Source organism: Clarias gariepinus, chromosome 2, assembly GCF_024256425.1.
Source record: "Clarias gariepinus isolate MV-2021 ecotype Netherlands chromosome 2, CGAR_prim_01v2, whole genome shotgun sequence".
Taxonomy (NCBI): Eukaryota; Metazoa; Chordata; class Actinopteri; order Siluriformes; family Clariidae; genus Clarias; species Clarias gariepinus.
In genome coordinates this window covers 34,189,824-34,214,675 of record NC_071101.1, presented here as the reverse complement: position 1 = coordinate 34,214,675, position 24,852 = coordinate 34,189,824, and the positions used below count along the sequence as shown (strand labels likewise).

At 42.4% G+C, this 24,852-nt stretch overlaps 1 protein-coding gene across 1 annotated transcript; it reads right to left on the bottom strand.

Moving 5' to 3' along the window:
* Nucleotides 1-21,953: 21,953 nt before the first annotated feature.
* Nucleotides 21,954-23,240, bottom strand: LOC128540924 (piggyBac transposable element-derived protein 4-like). The gene is made up of 2 exons (XM_053510924.1): nucleotides 22,722-23,240; nucleotides 21,954-22,517 (listed from the first exon to the last, which is right to left on the bottom strand). Exons 1-2 carry the CDS (start codon nucleotides 23,238-23,240, stop codon nucleotides 22,278-22,280), a joined length of 759 nt encoding a protein of 252 aa, XP_053366899.1. The 3' UTR covers nucleotides 21,954-22,277.
* Between the last annotated feature and the right edge of the window lie 1,612 nt (nucleotides 23,241-24,852).

The window sequence follows — 24,852 nt, the reverse complement described above, 5'->3', positions numbered from 1 at the left end:
AGACAGCGCGTGAACGAGCGGAAGCCATCGGCACCTTGGCTTCCGCTTAGAGCCTGCCTTCGCATCCCCGCCGCCGAAAAAGGAAAAGGCCACCGAAAGGACTATATATATATATATATATATATATATAGAGAGAGAGAGAGAGAGAGAGAGAATAGCAGCACAGTTGTTTATTACCGCTTGGGGTCTGTGCGTGGAGTTTGCATGTTCTTCTTGTGCTTGGTGGGTTTCCTCTGTGTACTCTGTTTTTTTTCCCACAGTTTATATATATAAATATGTGTGTGTGTAATATTTATATGATGTTTATATGTGTGTGCATACGTGCGTGTTTGTGTGTGTGCGTGTATATGTGTGTGCAGTAAGCAGTGTTTTTGCTGTATGGTAGATATAAACTGCATAAACTTAAGGGAATGAAAAGCAATGTTAAAAATTAATTTAGTAAACTTACAACATTTCTTTTACAAAAGCAAAAAAAAAAAAACTTACAAATTTTACAAACATCAACAGATTTATTTATCAAAAAAAAAATAAAACTGCATATATTATGGGCTGGGCTTCCTACCTCCAACCTTATCAATGATCCTAATTGTAAAATAATTTGTAAAGAACGAATAAGAGGAGAGAAAGGCACTTTAAATACAAGCAGAAAATATACAAGTTCAGTCAAACTTGCATACTGTGGGTGAAGTTTTAGGCTACAGTACTTGGAAACATGCCATTTTGCAACATGACAACTTGTGCAAGAAGACAGAAACAGGACTGAAGTTTGACTGGGGAGATCGTTACACTGCTCCCACAGACATGCCAACTGGCTAATCACCTGTCAACCAGTGGTACAATATAGTGTATGTAACGTAATATTTTCCATGGTGGTAAAACCTGATCCTCAATTAGATGTTTCATTCTGAGAAATTATTTTAAATATTGTAATGTTATATTTTAATATAGTTAACTGTCAGTTAAAGAATGTTTGTCGAATTTGATCATTGTATACAATAGCTGTTTAGAATTACTTTTAAATTACTCTCGATGCTGCGTGAAAACGCTAATTGGATCACTCTTTGCGCGACCAGTTGTTGAAGCATATGTGTCAAACACGCCAAAGTTTTGCTTATATAACCTCGGTCAGGTGACGTCATTCGATTAGGTGCACCTGAAGGCTATAAATAGGGATGACCCGGAAACATCCTCAGATCTTTTTGTCTTCAAGGGCCGCATTGAGTGTGCCTGTGTGTCTTTCTTGAAATTCTGCGCTGCCGGATTGGGAGACTCTTGTGTCCGCTTCTCAAGTGCACTTTGGCGCTTCTTCCGAGCGGGCGAAAGAGACCTCTTCTCTTGCTTCTGCTGAGATCGAAATTGCCTCCTCAGAATGCTCCTCTCGTGATGAAAGAGCATACGAGGAGTTACTTGAGGTTGTAACTAGGGCGGTTGAACGTCTATACCCCCTCGACTGGAGCAAGAGACCTCCAAACGCTCAAAATTAGACGGGTGGCCGGGGGGAGGGACCTCAGCGACATTCCCTCCGCTTTTTTGGTGACCTCCATGACGAATTGACTCGGTCGTGGAGTAAACTATATTCCTCCTGTCTTTCATTCCTGTCTTTATGCCATCAACGTCGATTTATTCGACTATCATTGACACAAAGGCACAGGGTTAAATGATGATGCGTCTTCACGCATTTTCTCTGATACCTCTGCTCTCCGGAGTCCTAGGAAAGGTCCATCAACAGGGGTTTTGCCTCTTATTGATAGCGCCCCATTGGCCGACCAGAGTATGGTTCTCAGATCTAATATCTCTCCTCGACGACTTGCCATGGGCAATTCCGGTCAGGAGGGATCTTTTGTCTCAGGCGCAGGCGACAATACTTCATTCCAGGCCCGAGCTCTGGAACCTTCACATCTGGCCCCTGAGGGGGACCAACTAAGAGATGCTGGTCTTCCAGTCAATGTAAAGAAACTATTCTAAGTGCTAGGGCTCCCTCTACTAGAATAGTATGTCCTAGCACTCTCAGAATGTATGTGGCTGCTATTTCAGCTTACCATGCTCTGTTTGATGGGGTTTCTGTGGGAAAGCACCCTTTAGATGCCCGTTTTATTCGTGGGGCAAAACGGTTGAGGCTGCCCACTAGAACGACAGTCCCTTCATGGGCTATTGTGCTCAAAGGTTAGGTTGATACTCCTTTCGAACCTCTAGAGCCAGTGTCTGTTAGGTTTCTGACCCTTAAGATGGTTTTTCTAATGGCCATTACTTTACAAGAGAATTGTGGATTTGCAGACTCCATCAGTCTTATCATCCCCTGGGCTGGTCAAAGCTATTCTCCATCCTCATCCGAATTATCTTCCGAAAGTTCCATTCTCGACCATACACCCAGTTGTTCTTAAAGCCTTCTGTCCTCCGTCATTTAATGCTCTGGAGCAAGCAAGACTTTACTTACTGTGTCCAGTACGTGCTCTGCAGATTTACGTCAACCGCACTAGCCAGTGGCGCAAATCGAGGCAGCTTTTTATATGTTATGGGAGCCGCAACCGGGGGGCGGCTTCCACTGAACAAACAATGTCACATTGGGTAAGGGATGCTATTGCCCTATCCTATGAGGTGCGTGGTCACACTTTACCTCTAGGAGTTAGGACCCATTCAACTAGGGGGCTTGCATTGTCAATGGCCTTGGCAAGAGGTGTCCCTTTGCAGCAAGTGTGTGATGTAGCAGGTTGGCCCTCTCTGCATACATTTGTCAGATTTTATAGTTTGGATGTCCATGCTACTCTGGGCTCACGGGTCAGCATCCCAGAGTCAGGTTTAGACCTCTTTTGTAATTGTGCGCACACGCTACACAAACCTGGACCGTTTCAGTGCGGCGACGTTGGTATTCTCATTTCCATTAGTGTTTTCATGCAGCATCGAGTATAGCTTTTAAAAGAAAATGTCTCGGGTTACTTGACTGTAACCCTGTTCCCTAAAAAAGCAGGAATGAGATTCTGCGCTTCAATGCCGCACTGTATGCGTGACTGAACATCCTTTCAGACAAAATTGACCTGGGGATGTTTCCGGTTCATGCCTATTTATAACCTCTAGGTGCACCTTATCAAATGTCGTCACCTGACCGAGGTTATATAAGCCAAACTTTGGCGTGTTTGACACACATGCTTCAACAACTGGTTGCGCAAAGAGTGTTAAATATCAGATATCACACTGCACAGCACCCAAAGGATCCACTTTCAACATTCTGGTACTATACACTACAGCACACCCCCAGAGGTCTTGGAGTCATATCCCAAGGGGCCATAGCTGCCCTGCTGGCATAAGGGGAAACCTACACAATATTGGGCTTAATGTTTTGTGTAAAGATATGGTGGATTGGTGTACTGTATGTTATTCAGGGGGATTTGTCAGATGCTTTATGTAGTATAAGTCTAATTAAAATGTAATTTAACAAAAAAATGTTTGATTATTGATATGGTGGAGGTTTTTTGTATTATTTAATATTTATAGACTGAGTGCTTTGTAACTCTCTACAACACTTCAAGTCCTCAAGGCAGAGAAGTTTGTATTTTGTGGTTTCTGGGCAACATGACAAGCAGTCTGTTATCTTATTAACTTCAGGAGAGAGGAAAAAAAAGGCTGGTGAGTGAACTGCTGCTTACTGTTACTGTAAGATAAGCAAAAGACAAATTGTGTCATTCATTGCCATTAATTGTGACTATACAATCATTGGTCATAAGAGGAACAAAAACAACAAAAATGTAGTTTTTGGCAAATAAGGGGAATAAGAGCACTGAGTCATTGATTATATTCATATAATATTATGCTGCATCATAGTTTATTCCTCTCCTGTTGAGCGATCCAGATAATACATACAGTAGTACATATAGGGAGAGTATTGGACTGTAACACTGGACTGGAATTGCTGAAAAATTATGTGATTAAATTTAACTTATTTTCACATTTTGTTATTTGATGTATGTGATAAACAATTAAGCATTTTCAAAGGAAAGTCATAAATGGCTAAAAAGATTCATAACATTTAATCTCCTTTTAATTGCAAATTGTAACTGGTATTATATTGACTTGTAAGATGGAGAAAGATCTTAAAACGACTACATACTTCACCAGATCAAAAATAGGTCTGCTCTTCAAAGAAACACAGATTCACACACACACACACACACACACACACACACACACACACACACACACACACACACACACACACACATTCTTAAGAATGTTACTACCTGCAAAATTAACTCAAGTAAAAAAACATGCAATTATACACACTACCTCTCTTTACCACTTTTTTCTGGTTGAAAAAGAGATGCAGAAAAGGACATACAGTAGGTGATTATGTAAAAGTGTGTGTGTATGTGTGTGTGTGTGTGTGTGGGTTTGGTGTTGGAAAGTGAACGATCTTCTTTTGTCTCAGACTTCAATAAGGAATAGCAATGGATAGTGCCAAACAGAGCAAGACAGGCATAAGGAAATTGAAAATTATTCTTGCTGCATATTGGAGGTGTGAGTATAGCGGGGAGATGGCCTCAGCTTAGAAGAGCTCAGATCTCAGCAAGAGCCAGTCACAGCATGGGTTATATTGTGTGTGTGTGTGTGTGTGTGTCTGCACTCACTTTCCAAAGGCTCACTGAAATTCTGCTATGCTTCACTGCCATCTATTCTCTACTAAGCCTATCAACTCAAGTATCAAAAATAGAAAGCTAGCTAGTTTTTTTTTTTTTTTACATGCAACTTCATGCATGTTAAGTTATAACACTAAAAGGATAAAGCAAGTGATTTGAATTTGGAACATGCAGCTGCTATGATTAACCCAGCTCAGGTAAAAATCATACAAGAAAAATAACTAATTATTTTAAATGTTACTTCCCGTAACCGTTAAGAATTACTAGTTAATTACAGTGTTAGTGAGAGATTATTATTTGACCCTAAGCAGTAAAAATTGAGTCTTAAATTTCTCCTGTAGAACTACTACATGTTGTACTGTAACATGGCTCTTTTATACTAATGACATACTGTATGGCCAATGATACCCCTTAGATGAACATCTGAACATCCAGATTTAAACCCCTTTTGCTGTTACAACAGCCTCTGCCCTCCAGGTAAGACCTTTCACTAGAGTTTTTGGGAAAAACTGGGGCTTGATTGGGGAAGGTAAAAGATGATTGCAGATGATGGTTAGATTTCCAAAAACGTTTGACCATATAGTGCAGGGCTTCTCCAGCCAACGTCTCATAATTTGTAATAATGTAATAATGTGTATGCTTTGAAATAAATAAAAAAGATTATATACAAATTCATAAATTGTTAGTTTTAAAGTCTATCTGGAGATTGTTACAGCAGTCCTGGCCTGAGATCAAGGCTACCATGCGGAAAGACTGGGCTCAATTCCCACCCAATGCCCGGACCCCAGCCACTGGATGCTGTGCGAATCCCAAGCTGGGTAAAATGGGTAAGTCAGGAAGGGAAGCTGGCATAAAACTAACAAATTAACAACATTACAGTGTCTTGTGTTATTCTTTAAGGTCAGTTTCTTTAATCAGTTTATGCAGGAATTAAAACAAATGCAGTTTGCTTATTTAGTTTGTTTTGGCATGAAGATCATACAATTAATATTTTTCTCTTGTAGTTACAATTTCTTCTAAAATGCCAGTAAACTTTGTAATAACCCAGCAAACATTGGTCCGATGTCAACGTCATCTCCCTGACCAAAACCAGTCGTGGTAGGGCAGCATTAATTGGTAAAGATTTGACCAATTATAGCATTAATTGGTATAAATATGTGTCAGAACATTTCCTTAAAATGCATTCAGATACATTTGTACATGTCTACAGTTGTCAGGGGTTTTATGTACTGTATTGCTGTTACTTAGACTTTTATCTATGAGTTCTACAATATATACCCTCCAAGCAAAATTTTCATTGATTTATGACAGCAGTTGTGAATCAGATAATATAAAACACGTCCGTTCAACTTTCATTTGAAATTTTTTTGCCATGATGGGACATGTCTGAGGTATGTCATTTTAACGGTCACCAAACATCTAATTGTTTACTGGGAAGGCAAACAGTGTCATTACTTTGGCACTAACTTGGATGTATTTTGAATCTTCCTGACACTTGAATGAAAGTTGCTTTGGTTTAAGCTTCTGATTGCAGTCAAACAGTGACTTTATTCCTCTAGATTTTAATATATTGTGTCTCACTCCTTTAAACATAAATGTACATTGCTTGTAAGTTGAAAGCAAGTTTAATAAAATTAATTAGCATTCTTTGATCTTGAATAGAGATCAGATCCTGACCTTTGAATATTAAGTTTGAGAACCCCTGGTATAGTGTATACCTTTGTGGTCTGAGGTATTTGTATGTACTAGTAATAAAGAAATGGATAACAATATTCTACAAAAGTACAGGATTGTAAAAGCAGGTAAAAACATCTAATAAACATTTAATATTGTAAATTGGTATTATAATCTTAAGTATAGAGTGTAGTTCTAGCTGTAACACGAATGATAGTTTTATATAAATGTACATGTTCTAATACAAGTTACAATATTGTTTCTATAGCAACGATGGCTCATTCACAGGAACTGTATGGTGGGCCCTGTGCGTGATCTAAGACCAGTATTATTTAAAGTATATCTATATAATGGTTTAACAAAGAAATATTGCACAAATGTTTGTGTTTTGGCGAGATGTTTATGTAGGTGTGTGTGTGTGTGTGTGTGTGAGAGAGAGAGAGAGAGAGAGAGAGCGAGAGAGAGAGGTGTCACATGAATACAGAAACACTGAAAAAATGAAAAAATAAGGACAACCATGTTTTAATTACACTATTATTACTGCTGCAGAGTTAAAGCTACAGTATGTGACATTTTGGCAAATATGTTTTAGTATAAATATTCTCCCAAACTTATCTTAATATGAAGAGTTGTTGTTCAAGGCTTCTCTAACACAGACTCATCAATTGGCTGGCAGCAGTATATAGAGATTCCCGCGTAAATGTTTTGAATAGAAACCTTCTGACCAATCAGAGAAAGCCAGGGTCAGGGATGGGAGCATACAGTTGTCAATCAACATGTAAATATGCTTCAATTCCTCAGCTCTTGTGATACTTAAAATATCACTATGGCTTTGGTTTTTTACTGCTGTTGTCAGACTTCAGACATTTGCTATGACTTCAGATCCTTTTCTCTCATAAAGCTTCAGATGTCTCTATGGCGTCAGTTCTACTCCTTTTTTTTCTCAGGCTTTAGACATGTGCTATAGGTTTCATTTTGCTATGGCTGTCTCATTTTGCTATGGCTGTAGGGCAAGAAAAATGTGCTTTGAAGAAATGTAAGAAAACCCAATACATTTAATTAAAATCAAGAATGTACATTACTGCTCCCTTCAGCTGATGGTGAGAGTTGAGGGAGAAGAGGAATTTCCAAACGGATGCTGATGCTTGGCATTATTTCTGCTAGACTGCTTGGCTGCAGCTGTCGAATGGAATAGCTGTGTCCATTTTCTGACTGATGGACTACGGTGTTTAATGCCCAACATTTGAATTAGTTTTAGTGTCCACTAACTTTGGCATGTTAGTGGCATGGCAGCCTCCATGGATCCGGAAGTTTTCCTTGGTAAACTTTTAAGGTGGGACCATTCTACTTATCCTGCAAAGCCCGCTAAAACAGAGCTTCCTAGTCCTCCTAAGAATGTCACCAAAACGTATTCAAAACGTGCAGTTGTGCAGCATTTGAGGATTTCTCACATATTTCCCAAAGTGGATAATACATTGACACAAAAACAAAAAGACAAAAAAATGTAAACAAGCCTTTAACTGCACAAAGCTCATCAAAAAAAATTCTCTGTTATGTTGCCAAATGAACAAGTAGATAAACCACTGAAGAAGACCAGGACCACAAGGGACGTTTTTGCATTTTAATTTCTTCTCCAAATGGTGAAAACTGAAAGCGTACACAACATGCTCTTAGAAAACCTGAGCTCTAGCCAGACGAAATAAAGTCATAAATCAGTGCTTTAAAATGAATTTACTCAATCAGACAATACAAATATATACTACTTAAGATCCTTATAAACACATATATAAACTTACGGCATTGCCTTGACAGTGCTTTAATGTGGATGGCGACAGATTGCTGACCATACCATGATGAATTCCGTCTGGTCTCTTTACCAAGAAACCGGAACCGGAAATTAACTCCGCTGAACCGGAAGTAAAATTGTCCGCTAATATTTTTAAATAATACTTACAAATAAACATAAAATACTTGTGAGAAACTTTTAGAAATACTTTTTAAACATTTTAAACCATATGAATACCTCTTTTTAACCATTTAAAACTTATTTATTAAATTATTAATTGCCTTAAGGGCAACACATTCCCCGCCTGACCTCAGTGAGGTCACCATCAACAACAAAACTTAGCAGGAATCAGTCCTTTGGCAAAAGAAGAATGACTTCAGTAACTGGTCGCAAAAAGGTTTTTCGAGTGCATTGGTCATTTACTGTGACCTCGACCTTCCTTACTCGATTGTCCTTCCCAGGGAAAGTTGCCGTGACTCTACTCATGAGCCAACTGTTCCGTGGAACCTGCTTGTCCTTTAGCAAAACAAGGTCACCAACTTGCAGGTTTCGACAAGATACAGTCCATTTCTGTCTCTGCTGCAATAAAGGCAGATACTCTCGCCTCCAGCGTGTCCAGAACTGGTTGGCAAGAGCCTGAACTTGTCTCCATTGCTTGGTGCAAAGGTCCTTATCCGTGAAATCTCCAGGAGGAGGTATAAGGCACGATTTCTGGGTTAGCAGCATAAAGGGAGAGAGAATGAAGGGATTGTCTGGATCGGATGAAACTGGAAGGAGTGGCCTGGCATTTATGATTGCAGACACTTCAGCCATAAGTGTGCACAATACGTCGTGAGTAAGCTGCAACTTACTTTGAAGCAGCATTGAGTCCAGTATTCTCCGCGCAATGCCAATCATGCGATCCCAGGAGCCTCCCATGTGGGACGCATGCGGCGGTTTGAATTCCCAACTGCAACCTTGATCATTCAGGTATAGTTGCAGAGCTTTGTCCATTCCTAACTCCTTGGAAGCTCCAATAAAATTAGTGCCACGATCCGATATAAGTTTTTTGGCAGGGCCTCTCAGGGCAAAGAAGCGTCTCAGGGCGTTTACGCAACTGCTAGTGTCTAAGGACTCGATTACCTCAATGTGCGTGGCTCTTGAGCTCATGCAGGTAAACATGATAGCCCAACGCTTACTTTGTGCATGTCCACCTCTGGTACGTCTGGTAGTTACTGTCCAAGGCCCGAAAACATCAAGGCCGACGTAGCTAAAGGGAGGACATGTTTTCAATCGTTCCGGAGGAAGATCCGCCATGAGTTGCTCTTCCTGCTTTCCCCGCAGTTTGCGACAAATAACACACTTGTGGATAACTGAATTAACTAGTCTCTTTCCACCGACTATCCACAGACCTCCAGCCCTTATCGCACCTTCTGTTAGATGACGACCCTGGTGCTTGACCTGTTCGTGATAGTGGCGAGTGAGCAGGAGAGAGACATGACTGTCTTTTGGGAGAATTATCGGGTTTTTTTCAGAGTTCTCGAGCTCTGAGTGTTTAAGTCGACCTCCAACAAAAATGATGCCGTTGTCCAGGACTGGGCTGAGCTTTTGCAAAGGGCTTTGTTTAGCGATGGATTTGCCGGCGTTGAGGGCAGACAGCTCTTTTGTGAAGGTGGCCTGTTGCACTTGTTGGAGGATGACACGTTTAGCTTGAGCCATTTCATCTGGTGTACGAGGAAGCTGACATATGTGCCACCCTTTGCATCCATGGTTTGAATTAGAGCCGTTGAAAGATTTTGCCATGTGAATGAGGAAGGCGACTCCACGGACCAAAGACTTGAAGGTGGAGAAGTGCTCAAAGCGCTTACAGGAGACTACTTGAAGGTGAGTGGCACAAGTTCTCACTTGTGGCCTGATTTCACAGTCTTTGTCAGGCTCAACTAACTCAAACTTGTCGTTTTCATTTTTTGCCTCTGGGGGCGAACAACGGATGAAGGAGGGTCCGGTGAACCAAGTTGTTTTTGTTAGTTGAGATGCTGTGAGCGAGCGTGATGCGTGATCCACTGGGTTTTCCTCGGTGCGCACATAGTGCCACTGCTCCGGCCTTGAAGACTGGTGAATACGCTGCACTCTGTTGTGAACATATGTGTAGAATCTTTTTGATTCGTTGCAGATGTAGCCCAAGACCACCTTGCTATCTGTGTGAAAATGAACGGCGTCAAACTCTATGTCCAGCTCATTCCTGACAAGATCGGCGATCTCTACAGCCAAAACAGCGGCGCACAGTTCCAGCCTTGGTATAGTGGGCTCTGACTGAGGAGTAAGTTTCGCCTTACCCATGACAAACCCTACCTCAACTTTGTCATTTGGATACAGAGCTCTCAAGTAGGCTACGGCACCTATTGCTTTGGTCGATGCGTCTGAAAACGCATAGAGTTCTTTGCGCTTTGCCTTACTGAGAGAGGTAGGTGTGTACGTTCTTGGGACATGAAGTTCCTTTAAGTCCTGCAGCGAATCCCTCCAAGCTTCCCATTTGCTCTGCTTGTCTTTTGGAAGCGGAGTGTCCCAATCAGAGTTTTCTGAGGTGAGTTCTCTGAGTAGAGCTCTTCCTTGAATGGTGACTGGTGCTAATAAGCCTAGTGGATCGAAGACACTATTAACAGATGACAAGACACCTCGGCGAGTAAATGGCTTGTTTGTTGTGGCCACTGAAAACGTGAATGTGTCTGTCACGGTTTCCCATATTAGGCCTAGACTGCGCTGTGATTGAGTTTCCTCTCCACTCAGATCAAGATCTTTCAGGACCAGTGCACAATCTTCAGGAGAGAAGGCTTGCATGACTGCTGGTGAGTTAGAAGCAAACTTATGCAGGCGCAGATTGGACTCAGCAAGTGAAGCTTGCGTTCTTTGGAGCAAGTTGATCGCTTCGGCTGGAGAAGGCACAGAAATCAGTCCATCATCGACATAGAAGTGTCTCTCCACAAACTTGACTGTATCAGCCCCATAGACTTTTGCTCCAGCTTCAATGGCCTTGCGCAGTCCGTAAACAGCTACAGCGGGAGATGGAGAGTTCCCAAACACATGGACCTTCATTCTAAAGTCAATGACCTCCCTTTCAACATCATTGTCCTTGTGCCACAGAAAACGAAGATAGTTCCGGTGATCCTCACGCACCATGAAGCAGTGAAACATCTGCTGTATGTCGGCCATGACAGCAATGCTTTCTTTACGGAAGCGGAGGAGTACCCCAATGAGACTATTGTTTAAGTCGGGCCCAGTGAGGAGTACACTATTGAGTGAGACACCGTCCTCTTGGGCACTGGAATCAAAAACTACCCTGATCTTGTTGGGTTTTTGAGGGTGGTAGACCCCAAACGTAGGGAGATACCAGCATTCTTCTCCTTGCTTAAGTGTGGGTGCTATCTCGGCGTGACCGCTGGAGAAAATCCCTCCCATAAACTCCACGTATTGCTGCTGCATGTGGGGTCTTTTTTGCATGCTCCGTTTGAGAGACAAAAAACGTCTGACTGCTAGCTCTCTATTGTTAGGCATTTTCCGGCGAGGCTCTTTGAAAGGAAGTGGGGCGACCCAGCAATTGTCATCGTCTCTGTACATGCTTTCGTCCATGATCTTCAAAAAGAGTGTGTCATCTATGGAGGGAGCTGGCTCATTGTCGTTTTTGCTGCAGTTGAAAACTAAGGAATGTCCTGACATTCAATGAGAGGAGGGAGTGGGATTACCACGGACCCATCTAAAGACTCAACGCGAAAGCCTTCAGCCATTTTCCCCCTCGTTTCAACGACACCTGAACATGTTCTTAGTTCGTAACTGACTAGTTTATGTTTAATGTTGAACAGATCAAAGAACTCTGGCCTGGCTAACGATCGATTGCTCTGATCGTCAAGTATAACGTAAGCCTTAACCGCACTGTCCTTGTGGCCCTCTGGATACACCTTCGTGAGACATATTTTTAAACAAGAACGCCCCCACTGCCCTGGACCGCACACTTTGGTGCATGTTGTGGTTACTGCGATGCTGTCAGAGACGTCTTTTCCCTCCTCGCCATCATCTTGTGTCGGGAGCAGGAGCCTTGCAGGTTTGTGGTGGAGGACCAGGATGCATGACTGTTTCATGGCTTGTACTTTCGCACTCGGAGCACTTTACTGTGGATCCGCAGTACTTAGCGAGATGAGTGTCCGAGGCACAGCACTTGAAACAGATTCCTTTCTCTTTGAGGAAGGCCTTTCTTTCTTCGAGCAGTTTGTTCCTGAATGTCCTGCATTTATTGAGTGGGTGGGGCTTATTGTGCAGCGGGCAGTTCTTATTAAAGTCCTTGCTGGGCGGTGTAATATTAGTTTTGTTTACAGAGATGGGTTTGGCGGAGCTAAAGTTTCTCAGGTTGGGTCTTTCAAATTTTAATTGTGTCTGGCTGTTCTGTTGGTTGAAGCTTGGATCATTACATCTCTTAGCTTATTTGCATATAAACTTGCAAAAGTAACTAAAAGGTGGAAAGCGGTCATGATGATCCTCTTTATATTGTGAGCCTTGTGACATCCACTTCTCCTGAATTCCATATGGGAGTTTGTCCACAATTGGCCTGATTCCGTGTGACGTATCAAGATAGAGAAGACCGGGCAGATACCCATCCTCTTTAGCTCCTTGAATCTCCTGTAACAGATCCCCAAGTTCCCTCAGTTTCACATTATCCTTTGCTGTCATTTTAGGAAAACTCTCCAATCTCTGGAAGAGCGATTTTTCGATGATTTCAGGAGCCGCATAGCACTCATGGAGTCTGTCCCATGCTTTCTGTAAAGCTACTGCAGGGTTATTGACACAAACCGAGCGAATGCGTTTAATTTGACTGCTAGACTCCTTTCCTAACCATTTTGTCATCAAATCAAGCTTCTGTGTTGGCGTGAGGTGAACGTCTGATGTAGCCCCGGTAAATGAGGAGAGCCACGCTCTAAAATTCTCCGGTTTGTCATCATATTGGTATAGACCTGAAGTAATGAGGTCACGACGTGCCATATATTGTGCAAGTGGCTCTACTTGGTGTGACGTGCTTGCAGGTGAGTTGTAGTAAGGCACAAAAGGGCTGGAGAATGGGTTGAGAGCGTTCTTTTTCTGTTTACCTTTTGTCTTAGTCTCACCTATAGGAGTGTTAACAGGTGAAGGTTCGGCGTCTGAAACGTGATTTTCAGTAGGATTCCATGTGATGAATGTGCCCTCTATTCCAACACTTTGTTTGTGGGTGGCTGCAGCAGGGCCATTATGCATATCCATATTCATTTGAGATTTCACATATTCACTTGTTCTTTCTTTTTTTAAATCTATCTGATTCTGATTTTCGGCTCTCATGCCCATCCTGTATTGCCTCCGCTTCTTCTAGCACCTCTGCCTCAGCTACTGCGGCATCCGCTTCTCTTTGTAATTCTAGCACCTGTAGCTCTGTGTCGATTTTCACCTTTTCCACTTTCAACTGTGCTTCCTTGCTTGCATATGAGGCTCTTACCCTAGCCGCTTCTGCTTTGGCTCGAGCACGAGCGGCACTGCTTGCAGACGAGGATGAAAGTCTTGAAGCATTTGTAGCAGATCTGTTGCTAGCTGCCATTTTGACCACAATGAAGCTCTGAATGCTGCCTTTTCACTGTTATGTTGCCAAATGAACAAGTAGATAAACCACTGAAGAAGACCAGGACCACAAGGGACGTTTTTGCATTTTAATTTCTTCTCCAAAATGGTGAAAACTGAAAGCGTACACAACATGCTCTTAGAAAACCTGAGCTCTAGCCAGACGAAATAAAGTCATAAATCAGTGCTTTAAAATGAATTTACCCAATCAGACAATACAAATATATACTACTTAAGATCCTTATAAACACGTATATAAACTTACGGCATTGCCTTGACAGTGCTTTAATGTGGATGGCGACAGATTGCTGACCATACCATGATGAATTCCGTCTGGTCTCTTTACCAAGAAACCGGAACCGGAAATTAACTCCGCCGAACCGGAAGTAAAATTGTCCGCTAATATTTTTAAATAATACTTACAAATAAACATGAAATACTTGTGAGAAACTTTTAGAAATACTTTTTAAACATTTTAAACCATATGAATACCTCTTTTTAACCATTTAAAACTTATTTATTAAATTATTAATTGCCTTAAGGGCAACACAATCTCCCTAAAGGAACAAAAAAATAGGTACAGAAACAATCAGACTGTGCCTGAACTTGGATACAAACAGATAATTCCATTAGCTTATTTTTAAGCCTGTGGACTGTCATGAGAAGTTTTTCTCCATTAAGCTCCAAAAACAATTTCTGAAATACTTAAAAGGTGTACTTGAGCTTCTTGGGATACTCAGGATTGAAAGCATAGATCAATTGCATCAACAGCATACATGCCTTGGCTTTGTTTCCGCACCCTTTCAGCAACTGGATTCCCTCAGTCACAACAAACAACAGTCTACTGAATCCTCCTCAGCTGTGGGGATATGGAGCACCAGCACTTTCATATCATTTCAAAGAAAATAAACATCCTCCATTTTCAGTTGCCACCAGCAAGAGTGTGGACGACTGCTTCCCAAACTGGTGCAAGGGCAATCACAACTTGTATGGATTGGCTCCACCAAAAATCCCATGTTGTAATCTATAGTATTTTAATAGCTTCAAATGTTTTGATGTTAAAATAACATTTGTTGCACTGAAACAACATTTGTTGCTCCATTCTACTGGTAGAAAGTAGTAGTAAATTCCATATTTATGTGCACCTAAACTTATTGTACATGTACATTATTACATAGGAAAATCAAAGCAAATAAAAAAAATATATAATAAGCACTGGTAGCATCACCCAGTGTCCTCAAACAGGGGAGGATGGAATGCACAGTCTTCTGAGGACAGTTGTTTGGGATATTGCCGAGAACCTCTTGAATCTATGCCTTCAAGTCCGTCAGTGTGTAAGTCTTTGTCCTGTACACCTTCTATAAATTAGATTGATGACCAGATACAGAATTCATTAATTTGCTCATACATCAATCATAATTCTTCATGTTAATATTCAACACTGCATTTTAAATTCTGCAGATCCAAAACACATTAGAACTTAAAAGACATTAAATGACTAAAAGAAAGACAGTCACAGCGGATAACAAGGACAGTGGGCAGACGTTATTTTTGTTTAAATGAAAAAGATAATAATATTTATGTCTTAATTTTTTTTATGTTTTGATTTACAGTAATGTAGTTTTCATATACATTTTAATTGTTCATATTTAACAAAGGAGGAGATAAAGGCATTACTTCCACATTTTGTGTCCTAGATTTCATGTTTAACTTAATATTGTTGACTAACAGAAGTTCTAGAAAGTATTGTATTGTTCCAATATGTCAGCATTGTTTGTCACATTTTATACTGAAAATTGCTGTCTGTTAAATGACTAAATGTGCCTCTTTTAGTTTTATAGAGAAAAGTGGGATAAATTATGTATAGTGCTATTAAATAGTCACAATAAAAAATAATGTATTCATGTATACATCAAGTTTGACAATCTGTATATTTGTAGTGATTTTCACTAGAGAGTTAGAAAAATGTTTAGCAGCACACATAAATGAGTTTGTTTATAAACTACATTGTTACTTGGATGCAACCTGTCAGGGGGCTGGTAAATACTTAATCGGTGTCATTATGTGCTGTGTGTATTGTGAAGCCAAAATAGGTCTTAGCTCAAGGAGAGCAGGGCTTGCCTCAGACAAATCAAAGTTTGATTCAGACTGTCCATGCCGCTGTTTAAGCAGAGCATGGCATGATTCCATCATATCATGGCATGATTCAGGCATACCATGGCATGGAGGAGGGCATGCTTCAGGCAAAGCAGGGTGTAATTCAAGCATAGAGTGCCATAGAACAGTACATGATTCCTACTTGGCATGGGAAGCTGTGCAATTTATAAGTCTTGTAAGACATTGTGGTTTTCCGTTACATCCTAAAGTTATTGTTCAGTTAGTTTTTACAAGTATGGACATCATAAAAAGCGCACATCCTCTCCATCCACAGCTGATCCATGCCCCTGCTCCCACACTATTACTATACTTCTACTGCTACTCCATAACAGTTTTTAAATGTTTTTATTTTACATTTTGAGATGCGTTAAACTCCATTTAGTACTAAATACTGCTCATCTTTATAAAACATGATTTCTTTTGTTTTGTATTTTACTGGGACCAGGGGTATGTGTGCCTGCAATCTTTGGTGTTGACCATTTACCTGTTTATAGTTCACACATGAGCACTGAGTTTAAAGTGGCCCTAAAAACAGAGCCAACTCCAGAGCCAACCTCAAAAAAAGAGCCAAACTTTCTCGGGCACATGTGGCAGGACATTGAAGCCATCATCACCTACAGTATAGGATCATCGTGTGCCTGTGACAGTGACTACTCCTTTCCAGGTGTGCTGAACAGCTTCTGCACTCAGTTCAACACACAGAATCCTGTGACAGCAAGCAAGATTACCCCTCCTCTGAACACCCAGGTGCTATGTCTCAACATCGCTGATGTGAGGAAAACTCTATGCAGAGTCAACCCACATAAAGCACCCAGACCAGACAACATCCCTGGAAAAGTGCTCGGAGAAATCTACCTGTAGTGTAGAATTTGCTGAACAGCTGGCACATTTTTTTTTTACCAACATCTGCAACATCTGAGCAATGCCATCATTCCTATAACGCCCCATTTTGAAAAAATCTTTTGTGTCCTGTCTCAATGACTACCATCCTGTTGCACTCACACCCATGATCATGAATTGCTTTGAGCGGCTCGTCATGAGAAACATCAAGACCCTGCTGTCACCCTCACTAGACCTGCTGCAGTTTGCGAATCGTCCTAACCGTTCCATGGATGACACCATCTCCACTAGACTCATAATGCCCTCACACATTATGAGACATCTAGGACACCTACGTTCAAATGCTGTTCATAGATTTCAGCTCAGAATTCAATAGTATCATCCCCCAACCCCAACACCTCCTGGTCAGAAAGTCCAGGATCCAGTTACAGAGAGTTGTGTTCAGGCTTGACAAGCTGAGCCTGGATTCTAAACTGTATGCTCATGCTCCCCGCCACTGTTTTAACTCCAGTCGAGCGCTCTCTCATCATCTCAGGTAAGTTTTTTTTCACATATTCAGACATGTTTAAGAGAAGTAAAATTACAGAGATGTTTTAACTATAGTAGGTAAGATTTTAGGAGTTTAAAACGGAGGCGGGGCGCATGCGCCGAATCGATTCCTCTTCCCTTGGATAGTAATGCCTGTGCATGTGGCCTTGATGACGTATTTTTGACAGTGGTTTAACACACAGCGTTCGTGGGTGTAATTTCGCAATTAGTCCGTGAAACAGAGGAGTTGTAAAAACGAGTTTTGTGTCTGTAAATGGTCAGAGTGGTATATTTCATACCACTATAGTTTTATTTATAGTATAGTTTTATTGTAACAAACACAAAATCTCGTATCTGTAAGCTGTCGTGGCCGTAGATTTTGGAATCCAACTCACCGCGTACACCTTGATTCGTGGTTAAAAATGAATAAATTGAATAAATCCCCCAAACGCTCAAGGTCACCCGACAGGTGCCTCAATGATGGCCCCTCCCCTCCTGGCGACCTCCATGAGTTAACTCTTTCATGGAATAAGCTGTATTTATCCTGTGTTTTTGTGCTATTGGCATTTGATTTATTCCAATGTCATGGATGAAAGCACGGTCCTTTATAATGATGTCCCAGATTAGAGAGACGCTTACGGGCTATCTCTCTCCTGGGAGCTCATCCTCTTGGGAAAAATCCACAATCCCCACCAAGCGTGTAGACTAACATCTTCGTTGGTGGGAGAAGATTTTTCAGGCAGCGGGTCAGCCTTGTGCAGCCCTGCACACAATAGCTTTGCAGGCATACCAGACTGACCTACTGAGAGCTGCACCTTTTAGAGAGGCCGGCAGCGGGGAACCTACTACCAGCTATGTCTCTTTAGGTACGAAGCAATGAAGAGGACCAGCATCCTTAGGAGGCCGTGGTTCAATCTCCGCCACCACTGGTGTTTCGGAGAGCAGCGGTCTCCAGTGAATCGTTAACGCACCTAACACAGCCATCTAGCCGAGGTTTTGAGTTCGTGCACCTTTAAAGGGACGGGCAGCGGGGAACCTACTGCCAGCTATGTCTCCTTAAGCACGAAGCACTGTGGAAAACCAGTATCCTCAGGACAAAGTGTTAGGTGCTAGGCTTCCTCCTGCCGTGTTTCAGGACACCGAACACCTAACAGCCACCACCATCACCACCCCTCCATCGGCGTCAACACGTCGCCCTAGCTCACCTCACTTCTTAGGGTGGAGCCCTAATGCCACAAAGCATTCTCCTTTCTACACGAGGTATGAAGTTGAGTGTCATGCGGAATCCGAGCGCAGTGCGGGCACAGCTGTCTCCTGTGCGCGCCGAATTCATTATAGCATTTTCTAAAGGAGTATAAGCTAGGCGAGGTGTTAACGTTACCGCTCCTAGAGTGGTTTCAGTGGTGGCTTAGTGCCGGGGGATTTCATCCAAGGGCCAATCTCCAGAGGCAACAAGGGTTACGCGCCGGGAGCTTCGTACCCTTTCTATGTGGTTCAGACCCTCGTCCTTAACTCTGGGTCCGACTCTGGGTCCGACTCTAGGTCCGTGCTGACCTCGCGAGTTGCTAACAGCAGACATTTTTCCCTTAGAAAATACTCCCTTCAGCAACTGAGAGGCAACAAGGGTTACGCGCCGAGAGCTTCGTACCCTCTCCATGGAGCTAGCGCCTCGGCATCGACATGTCGTCATAGCTCACCTCGTTTTCTTTAAGATCGAGTCTCAACGCCACGGAAAGCATTCTCTTTTTTACACAAAGCATACATTGAGTGTCATGTGAGATCCGACCGCAGTGCGGGCACAGCTGTCTCCTGCGTGCGTCGAGTCCATTTTGAACACTCTAAAGGAGTTCAAGCTAAGCCAGGAAGTAACTTTTACCGCTTTTGTGGTGGCTAAGTGCCTGGGGATTTCATCCAAGGGCCAAATCCCCAGAGGTAATAAGGGTTACACGGCAGGAGCTTCGTACCCTTTTTATGTGGTTCAGACCCTCGTCCTTGACCCTGGGTCCCACTCTAGGTCGGTCCTGTTTTCGCAAGTTGCTAACGGCAGACGTTTTTCTCTTAGGGGCCGGAGTGTGTCCTTAGATGGCCGCCCAGCCCAAGGAATCTGGAGAGGTCATCTTCTCATGTGGCACATCAGTTGCCCCGAAACGATGACTCTATTTCTGGCCCTAAAATATTCCCTCCAGCAGTCAAGAGGTTATCATGTCCTAGCGCGGACACTACGGCAGTCTTGTAAATATTGCCTGTGCAGACTAAGCTTGCGCCGCTAAGAAGACTAGCGCACTAGGTTCTGCTTTGAGGACAGGACAAATTCTGTCCCTCAGGATCATTTACATTCTAGGACATGGCGAAACATGCAGACCCAGTCCACTGCCGAACCGCTTCAGTGCTGGAGCTTCTGCAAGAAAGTTGACCTCAGGCTTTTGACCTAGTACACTCAGAACATACGTAGCCGTTTCTCGCCTACGTCCTGACTGATGGGGCTGGTGGAAAGCACCCCTTAGTGTGCTTAGGCTTTGCCAATTGGCTAGGTAAAGCTGTTCTGCATTCTTACCCAACTATCTTCCACAGGTGAAGCCTTCTGTCCTCTGCCGTTAGCTCCGGAGCAGTAAGACTTGATTCGCTGTGCCCAACTCATGCTCTTCAATTTACAGTGAACCTCTGCATTAGCCAGGGCCGTAAATTAGAGCAGGGTTTCATACGTTTTGGGGCTGTGGCCGAAGAGCAGCCGCCATTAGACGAGTTGGGTTGGAGATGCTAGTGCCCTAGCTTAGGAGGACAGGACAAATTCTGTCCTTCAGGGTCTTTTACATTCCAGGACATAAAACATGTAAACCCAGTCCACTGCCAAACTGTTCCAGTGATGGAAGTTTCTGCAAAAAAAAAAAGCCGTTCTGCATTTCTACCCAACTATCTCCCACAGTCGAAGCCTTCTGTCCTCCGCCGTTAGCTCTGGAGCAGTAAGTCTTCATTTGCTGTGTCCAGCTCATGCTCTTAAAATTACAGCGCACCTCTGCATTAAGCCAGGGCCGTAAATTAGAGCAGGGTTTCTTATGTCGTGGGGCCGCGGCCCAAGGGCGGCCGCCATTAGACGAGTCGGGTTATAGATGCTAGTGCTCTAGCCTATGAGACGTGTGGCATACTTCGCCTCGAGTGATTAGGGCCGTTCGACCAGGAAGCTTGCCTCATCTATTGCTCCGGCAAGAGGGGCTTCCAAGCATGGCATGCGGCAGGCTGCCTTTCCGCAAGACATCGGTCAGGCTTCATAGGGAGATGCCAGGCTTGCGGGTCCTTGAGTCAGCATCCCAGGACTATGTCTAGGGTTCCTTGGGGGTACTGTGCACGCACCACACAACCCTGGGAGTCCAGACACTTGCAGTGTGGTGGAGTGGGTATTCTCGTTCCCATAGTCCTGTCGCGCAGCATTGAGTGTAGCTCTTGAAAGGGAACGTCTCGGGTTACTTTGCTGTAACCAAAATGCATGCGTGACTGGACATCCTTCAGACAAAATTGACCTGAGGGTGTTTCCGGTTCATGCCTATTTATAACCTCCAGGTGCACCTCATCGGTTGACATCACCTGCCTGAGATTATACATGCCAAAATATTTGGCGTGTTTGACACACACGTGCTTCACAACCGGTCACGACGAATCGTTTCCCATAGCGCTGTCGTGCAACATCTCATTTCCGTTTTTTCAGGGGTCAGGGTTACAGCAAAGTAACCCGAGACGATTCTGTTAATGTATGTGCATGTGCAAGACTGTCATTAGACAGTCTTGCACATTTAACTCCTTGTTAAAGAAGTTTCATGAAGAGCAGTTTTTCCTATAGCGTGTGCCAGCATGTGTGTGTGTTTGTGAGTGACAGTTGTCCCTCCCTCCTTCTCCCTTCTCGCCTTCACATGCAAACATGCACACTAACGGAAACACTGCTCTTTCAGGATTCTTTTTTAAAGGTAAAATGCAAGTTTACTGGTTTTATTTTTACTTTATATATTGTATTAATTATTTTTATATGAATATTTTGGGCTGTGGAATGAATCATTGTAGTTACCATTATTTGTTATAGGGAGATCTGCTTTGATATACGAGTGTTTTGATTTACAAGCACACTTCTGGGATGATTTACGCTTGCAATCCAAGGTTTAACACTAGAACTACCAGAGAGGGGCCATTTGGCCCTATCCCCCTAGCTCTACCAGAGAGGGGCCATTTGGCCCGGTTGTTTTTACCTAATATCCTTAATCACGTGTGAACAGTTGCCTTTGTTCTGTAAATGTGGCAATTACTTACAGAGCGACGTACAAGGTGCTATTGACTTTACAATCAGGGATCACAGTCATCTAGGAGCAATATGTAAGGGGCCATACCAAGGGTACAATTGGTGTAGAAAAAATGTATTCAAAGATTCCAAAGTTCAAAGCGTTTATTTTCTTAAACAAAAAACATACAACATAAATTCAAATTCTATTTGTCACATTCACATACATACACGGTACGGCACGACTGCCCAACAAATTGACACAATAAGAAAACACAATAAAATAGAATAAAAAGAAAAGCATAGAAGAGGCATACTAAAGACAAATGGTATGTAAATTCCACTCATTTATCTCCACGTAGCCTTCTCCCAGCATGAAAACTACTACCACTATTAGAAAAATATATATATATTTACATAAGTGTGCAACATCTGGTGTTTGTGTATGTGTGTGTGTGGGTGACCAGTATTTTAGCAGTTCATTGGTGTGATCTGTTGGCACATATCTGGCACTGCCACTCAGTTTCCTTTTTGCATTTTCCACATGTGTACTTGTAGCAGGCTACACAGCGTAAGGTTGCATTATTTTTCTTGCACTGGAAGGTCACCTGACACTTGGCCCTTTTCCCTGGGTGTGGTGTGGCAGGTTGTTGCCAAAGCAGCTGCTCCTTGTCCACCATCCTTTCTTGCATAAACTGCTCAGTTGCAAGCTGCGCCAGGAAATCCACCCTTCTCTCCTTCACTCCAGTGCATGCCTGATACAGCACATGAGCATTCATTGCTGCCATGTCAATCAAGTTGTAAAACACAGCGACTGGCCATCGCCGTGTTCCTGCCCGTACGGTGTACTGTCGACCTTCTGGTTCATAATGTCCACGCCACACTTCATGGTGTTGTAGTCAGTGACTGTGTTTGGCTTCTTTTTTCTGTTATCCCCAATCTCAACTATGTTGTGCATGGTGCTGAGGATGCAGACGGTCTTTCTCCGCTTGGGCGCATAAACTGTGAGTGTAGTGCCAGTTGTTGAAAACACCTGATAAGTAAGATAAGAAAAGATAAAACGTTATAGTCATTGCACTTTTATATATAGTATAATAGCACAATAAAATTGGGAGCTCTTGCTCTAGGTTCAAAATAGAAAAGAAGAAATAACACAGCACTTATATAAATGTTTATATTAAAATAGATCAAATAAATAATACAGCACTTTATATAAAAATTAATAAAAATAACATACCTGTGTGGTGAATTCGTTGCGGTCCGAAGATTGTTTGGCTGATTGTGGAAGCTCACGACGAATCTTGTTTATGGTGCCAACAAGGGTAGTTTTCCGGCTGAGCAGTCGTCCAGCAAGTGACAATGAAGTGAAGTGATTGTCAGTGGTAACAGTTCTTCCCTTGTCCATGAAAGGCTCAATCAGCTTCATGACAACATTCTCGGACAGTCTCTCCCCAGAGGGACGACTGAGGTCCTTGCCAAGATAAGGGATAGCGTTGTATATGTATTTTGACTTCAAGTCACATGCAACCCAAAACTTGATTCCAAACCTGTCAGGTTTTGTGGCAATGTACTGCTGGAAAGGACAGCGAGACTTGGTTGAAAAAAGTTGCTCGCCGACAGTGATGTGCTGGCCCGGGTTGTAAGACTTGATGCAGTTAGTAACAAACATCTGCCAAACGTTTGAGATTGCTGCGAACTTGTCCGTTGCTACCCGTTGAGTGCGTGTGTCCTTGTCATCAAAGCGTAGGTGTCTCATGATGTCCTGGAAGCGATTTTCGGGCCATCGTGCTCTTGACGTGCGAGATCCCCAATGTTGCCGACCATGCATCAGCCAGCGACGGAATTCTGATCACCCTCCTCCAGAGAAGGATGGAGATGAACGCCATCAGTTCATAGACAGACATGTCCCAATCTGCTTCCATCCTGCGGCCATACTCAACTGTACATTTTCTTATAGTGTGAAGGATGTCCCAACTCACCAAAAACAAAAAGCTCTGCAAGCGATTTTTGATGGTTCTTCTGACTTCTCCTGTTGGCTCTCCATCACATGTATATGTTTCTAGTTGGCCGTGAGGGAGCGGCCTCCCTACTTCTTCCTCAACCCACACTGTGCCATCTTTTGCCGTCTCATAGCTGGAATTCTTCTGTGTGGTCTGTGTCTCCAGTCGACTTTTCTTCCTAAGAGGAGTTCTACTTTCTAACCCGGGACACATCTCATCACCTGAAGACATGTCAGAGTCCGAACTCTCTTGCAAGTGAATGGATACTTCCCCACCATCCGAGTCATCCAAACCACAGCCATGTGTGAGGTACTTTAGAGTACACTTCTTGGGGGGAAGAGGGCTACCCATTGTTTTGCAGCAGAGCCAAAGCCTCAGCAGCAGTGTAATGTCTTGGCATCTTTGCAGCTTGTTCGTACCGATAAGTTTTTGAAGATTGTGAATGCATGTAGTAAACTATCCCTTTTATTTCCAAGTTTAGCTTGTCATCAGTAAACAGCCCTGCCCACAGTCATCCAAACCACAGCCATGTGTGAGGTACTTTAGAGTACACTTCTTGGGGGGGAAGGAGTGTGACACATTACATGTCCAAACATCTCAAGGGCCCCAAAATCACCTCGGGCCCCAGAGGGTTAACCACATAAGGCATATTTTAGGTTTCAGACATTTAAACACACATATGTACTGGTAAAACAACACATGTTGAGCTTGTAAAATACACAAAGATGTCTATGGAAGCAACAATAACAACCCATTTAAATCTAATTTGCTCATGTGTTTTATTCATAACAGATACACATAATGTAAGTAACTATAAAGTTCACTCTATTCTTCACACATATTTAAGATAAAATAGAATGAAATGATGGATGAAGTGTGTAAGCATATAGTGTTTCACCTTTCATGTTTGTTAATTCAATACTGCTGAATACACCTAATCTTCCTGAAAAATAAAACATTTGTTTTATATTCATATTATGTTTATTTGTAATGTGTATCTATTCGAAAAACAAAGATAAATTTACACAGATTTTTATCTTTGCTCATTCTGCTCATTGCTTTATTTTATACTTTGTTACCTGAAAGGCTTTCTTTTTATATAAAAAATTAGACTAATTAGTTTGTGTGTCTCAGACAACTTGCAAAATAGTAAAATCAATGAGAAAGAATCATGATGTAATCCTGATATTTACATATATATGTCTTTGACCTTAATTATGTACATTTAAATTATTATTTATGGTATGAGGTTTATTTTGATAGGTTAACTGTTTTTGTGGCGTTTAGTGCTCAGGTAGCGTGTTCAGAGAGAGAGATCACATCACACATACGCTTCTTCCACTCAACTCTTTAGGTGGATTTTTCCCT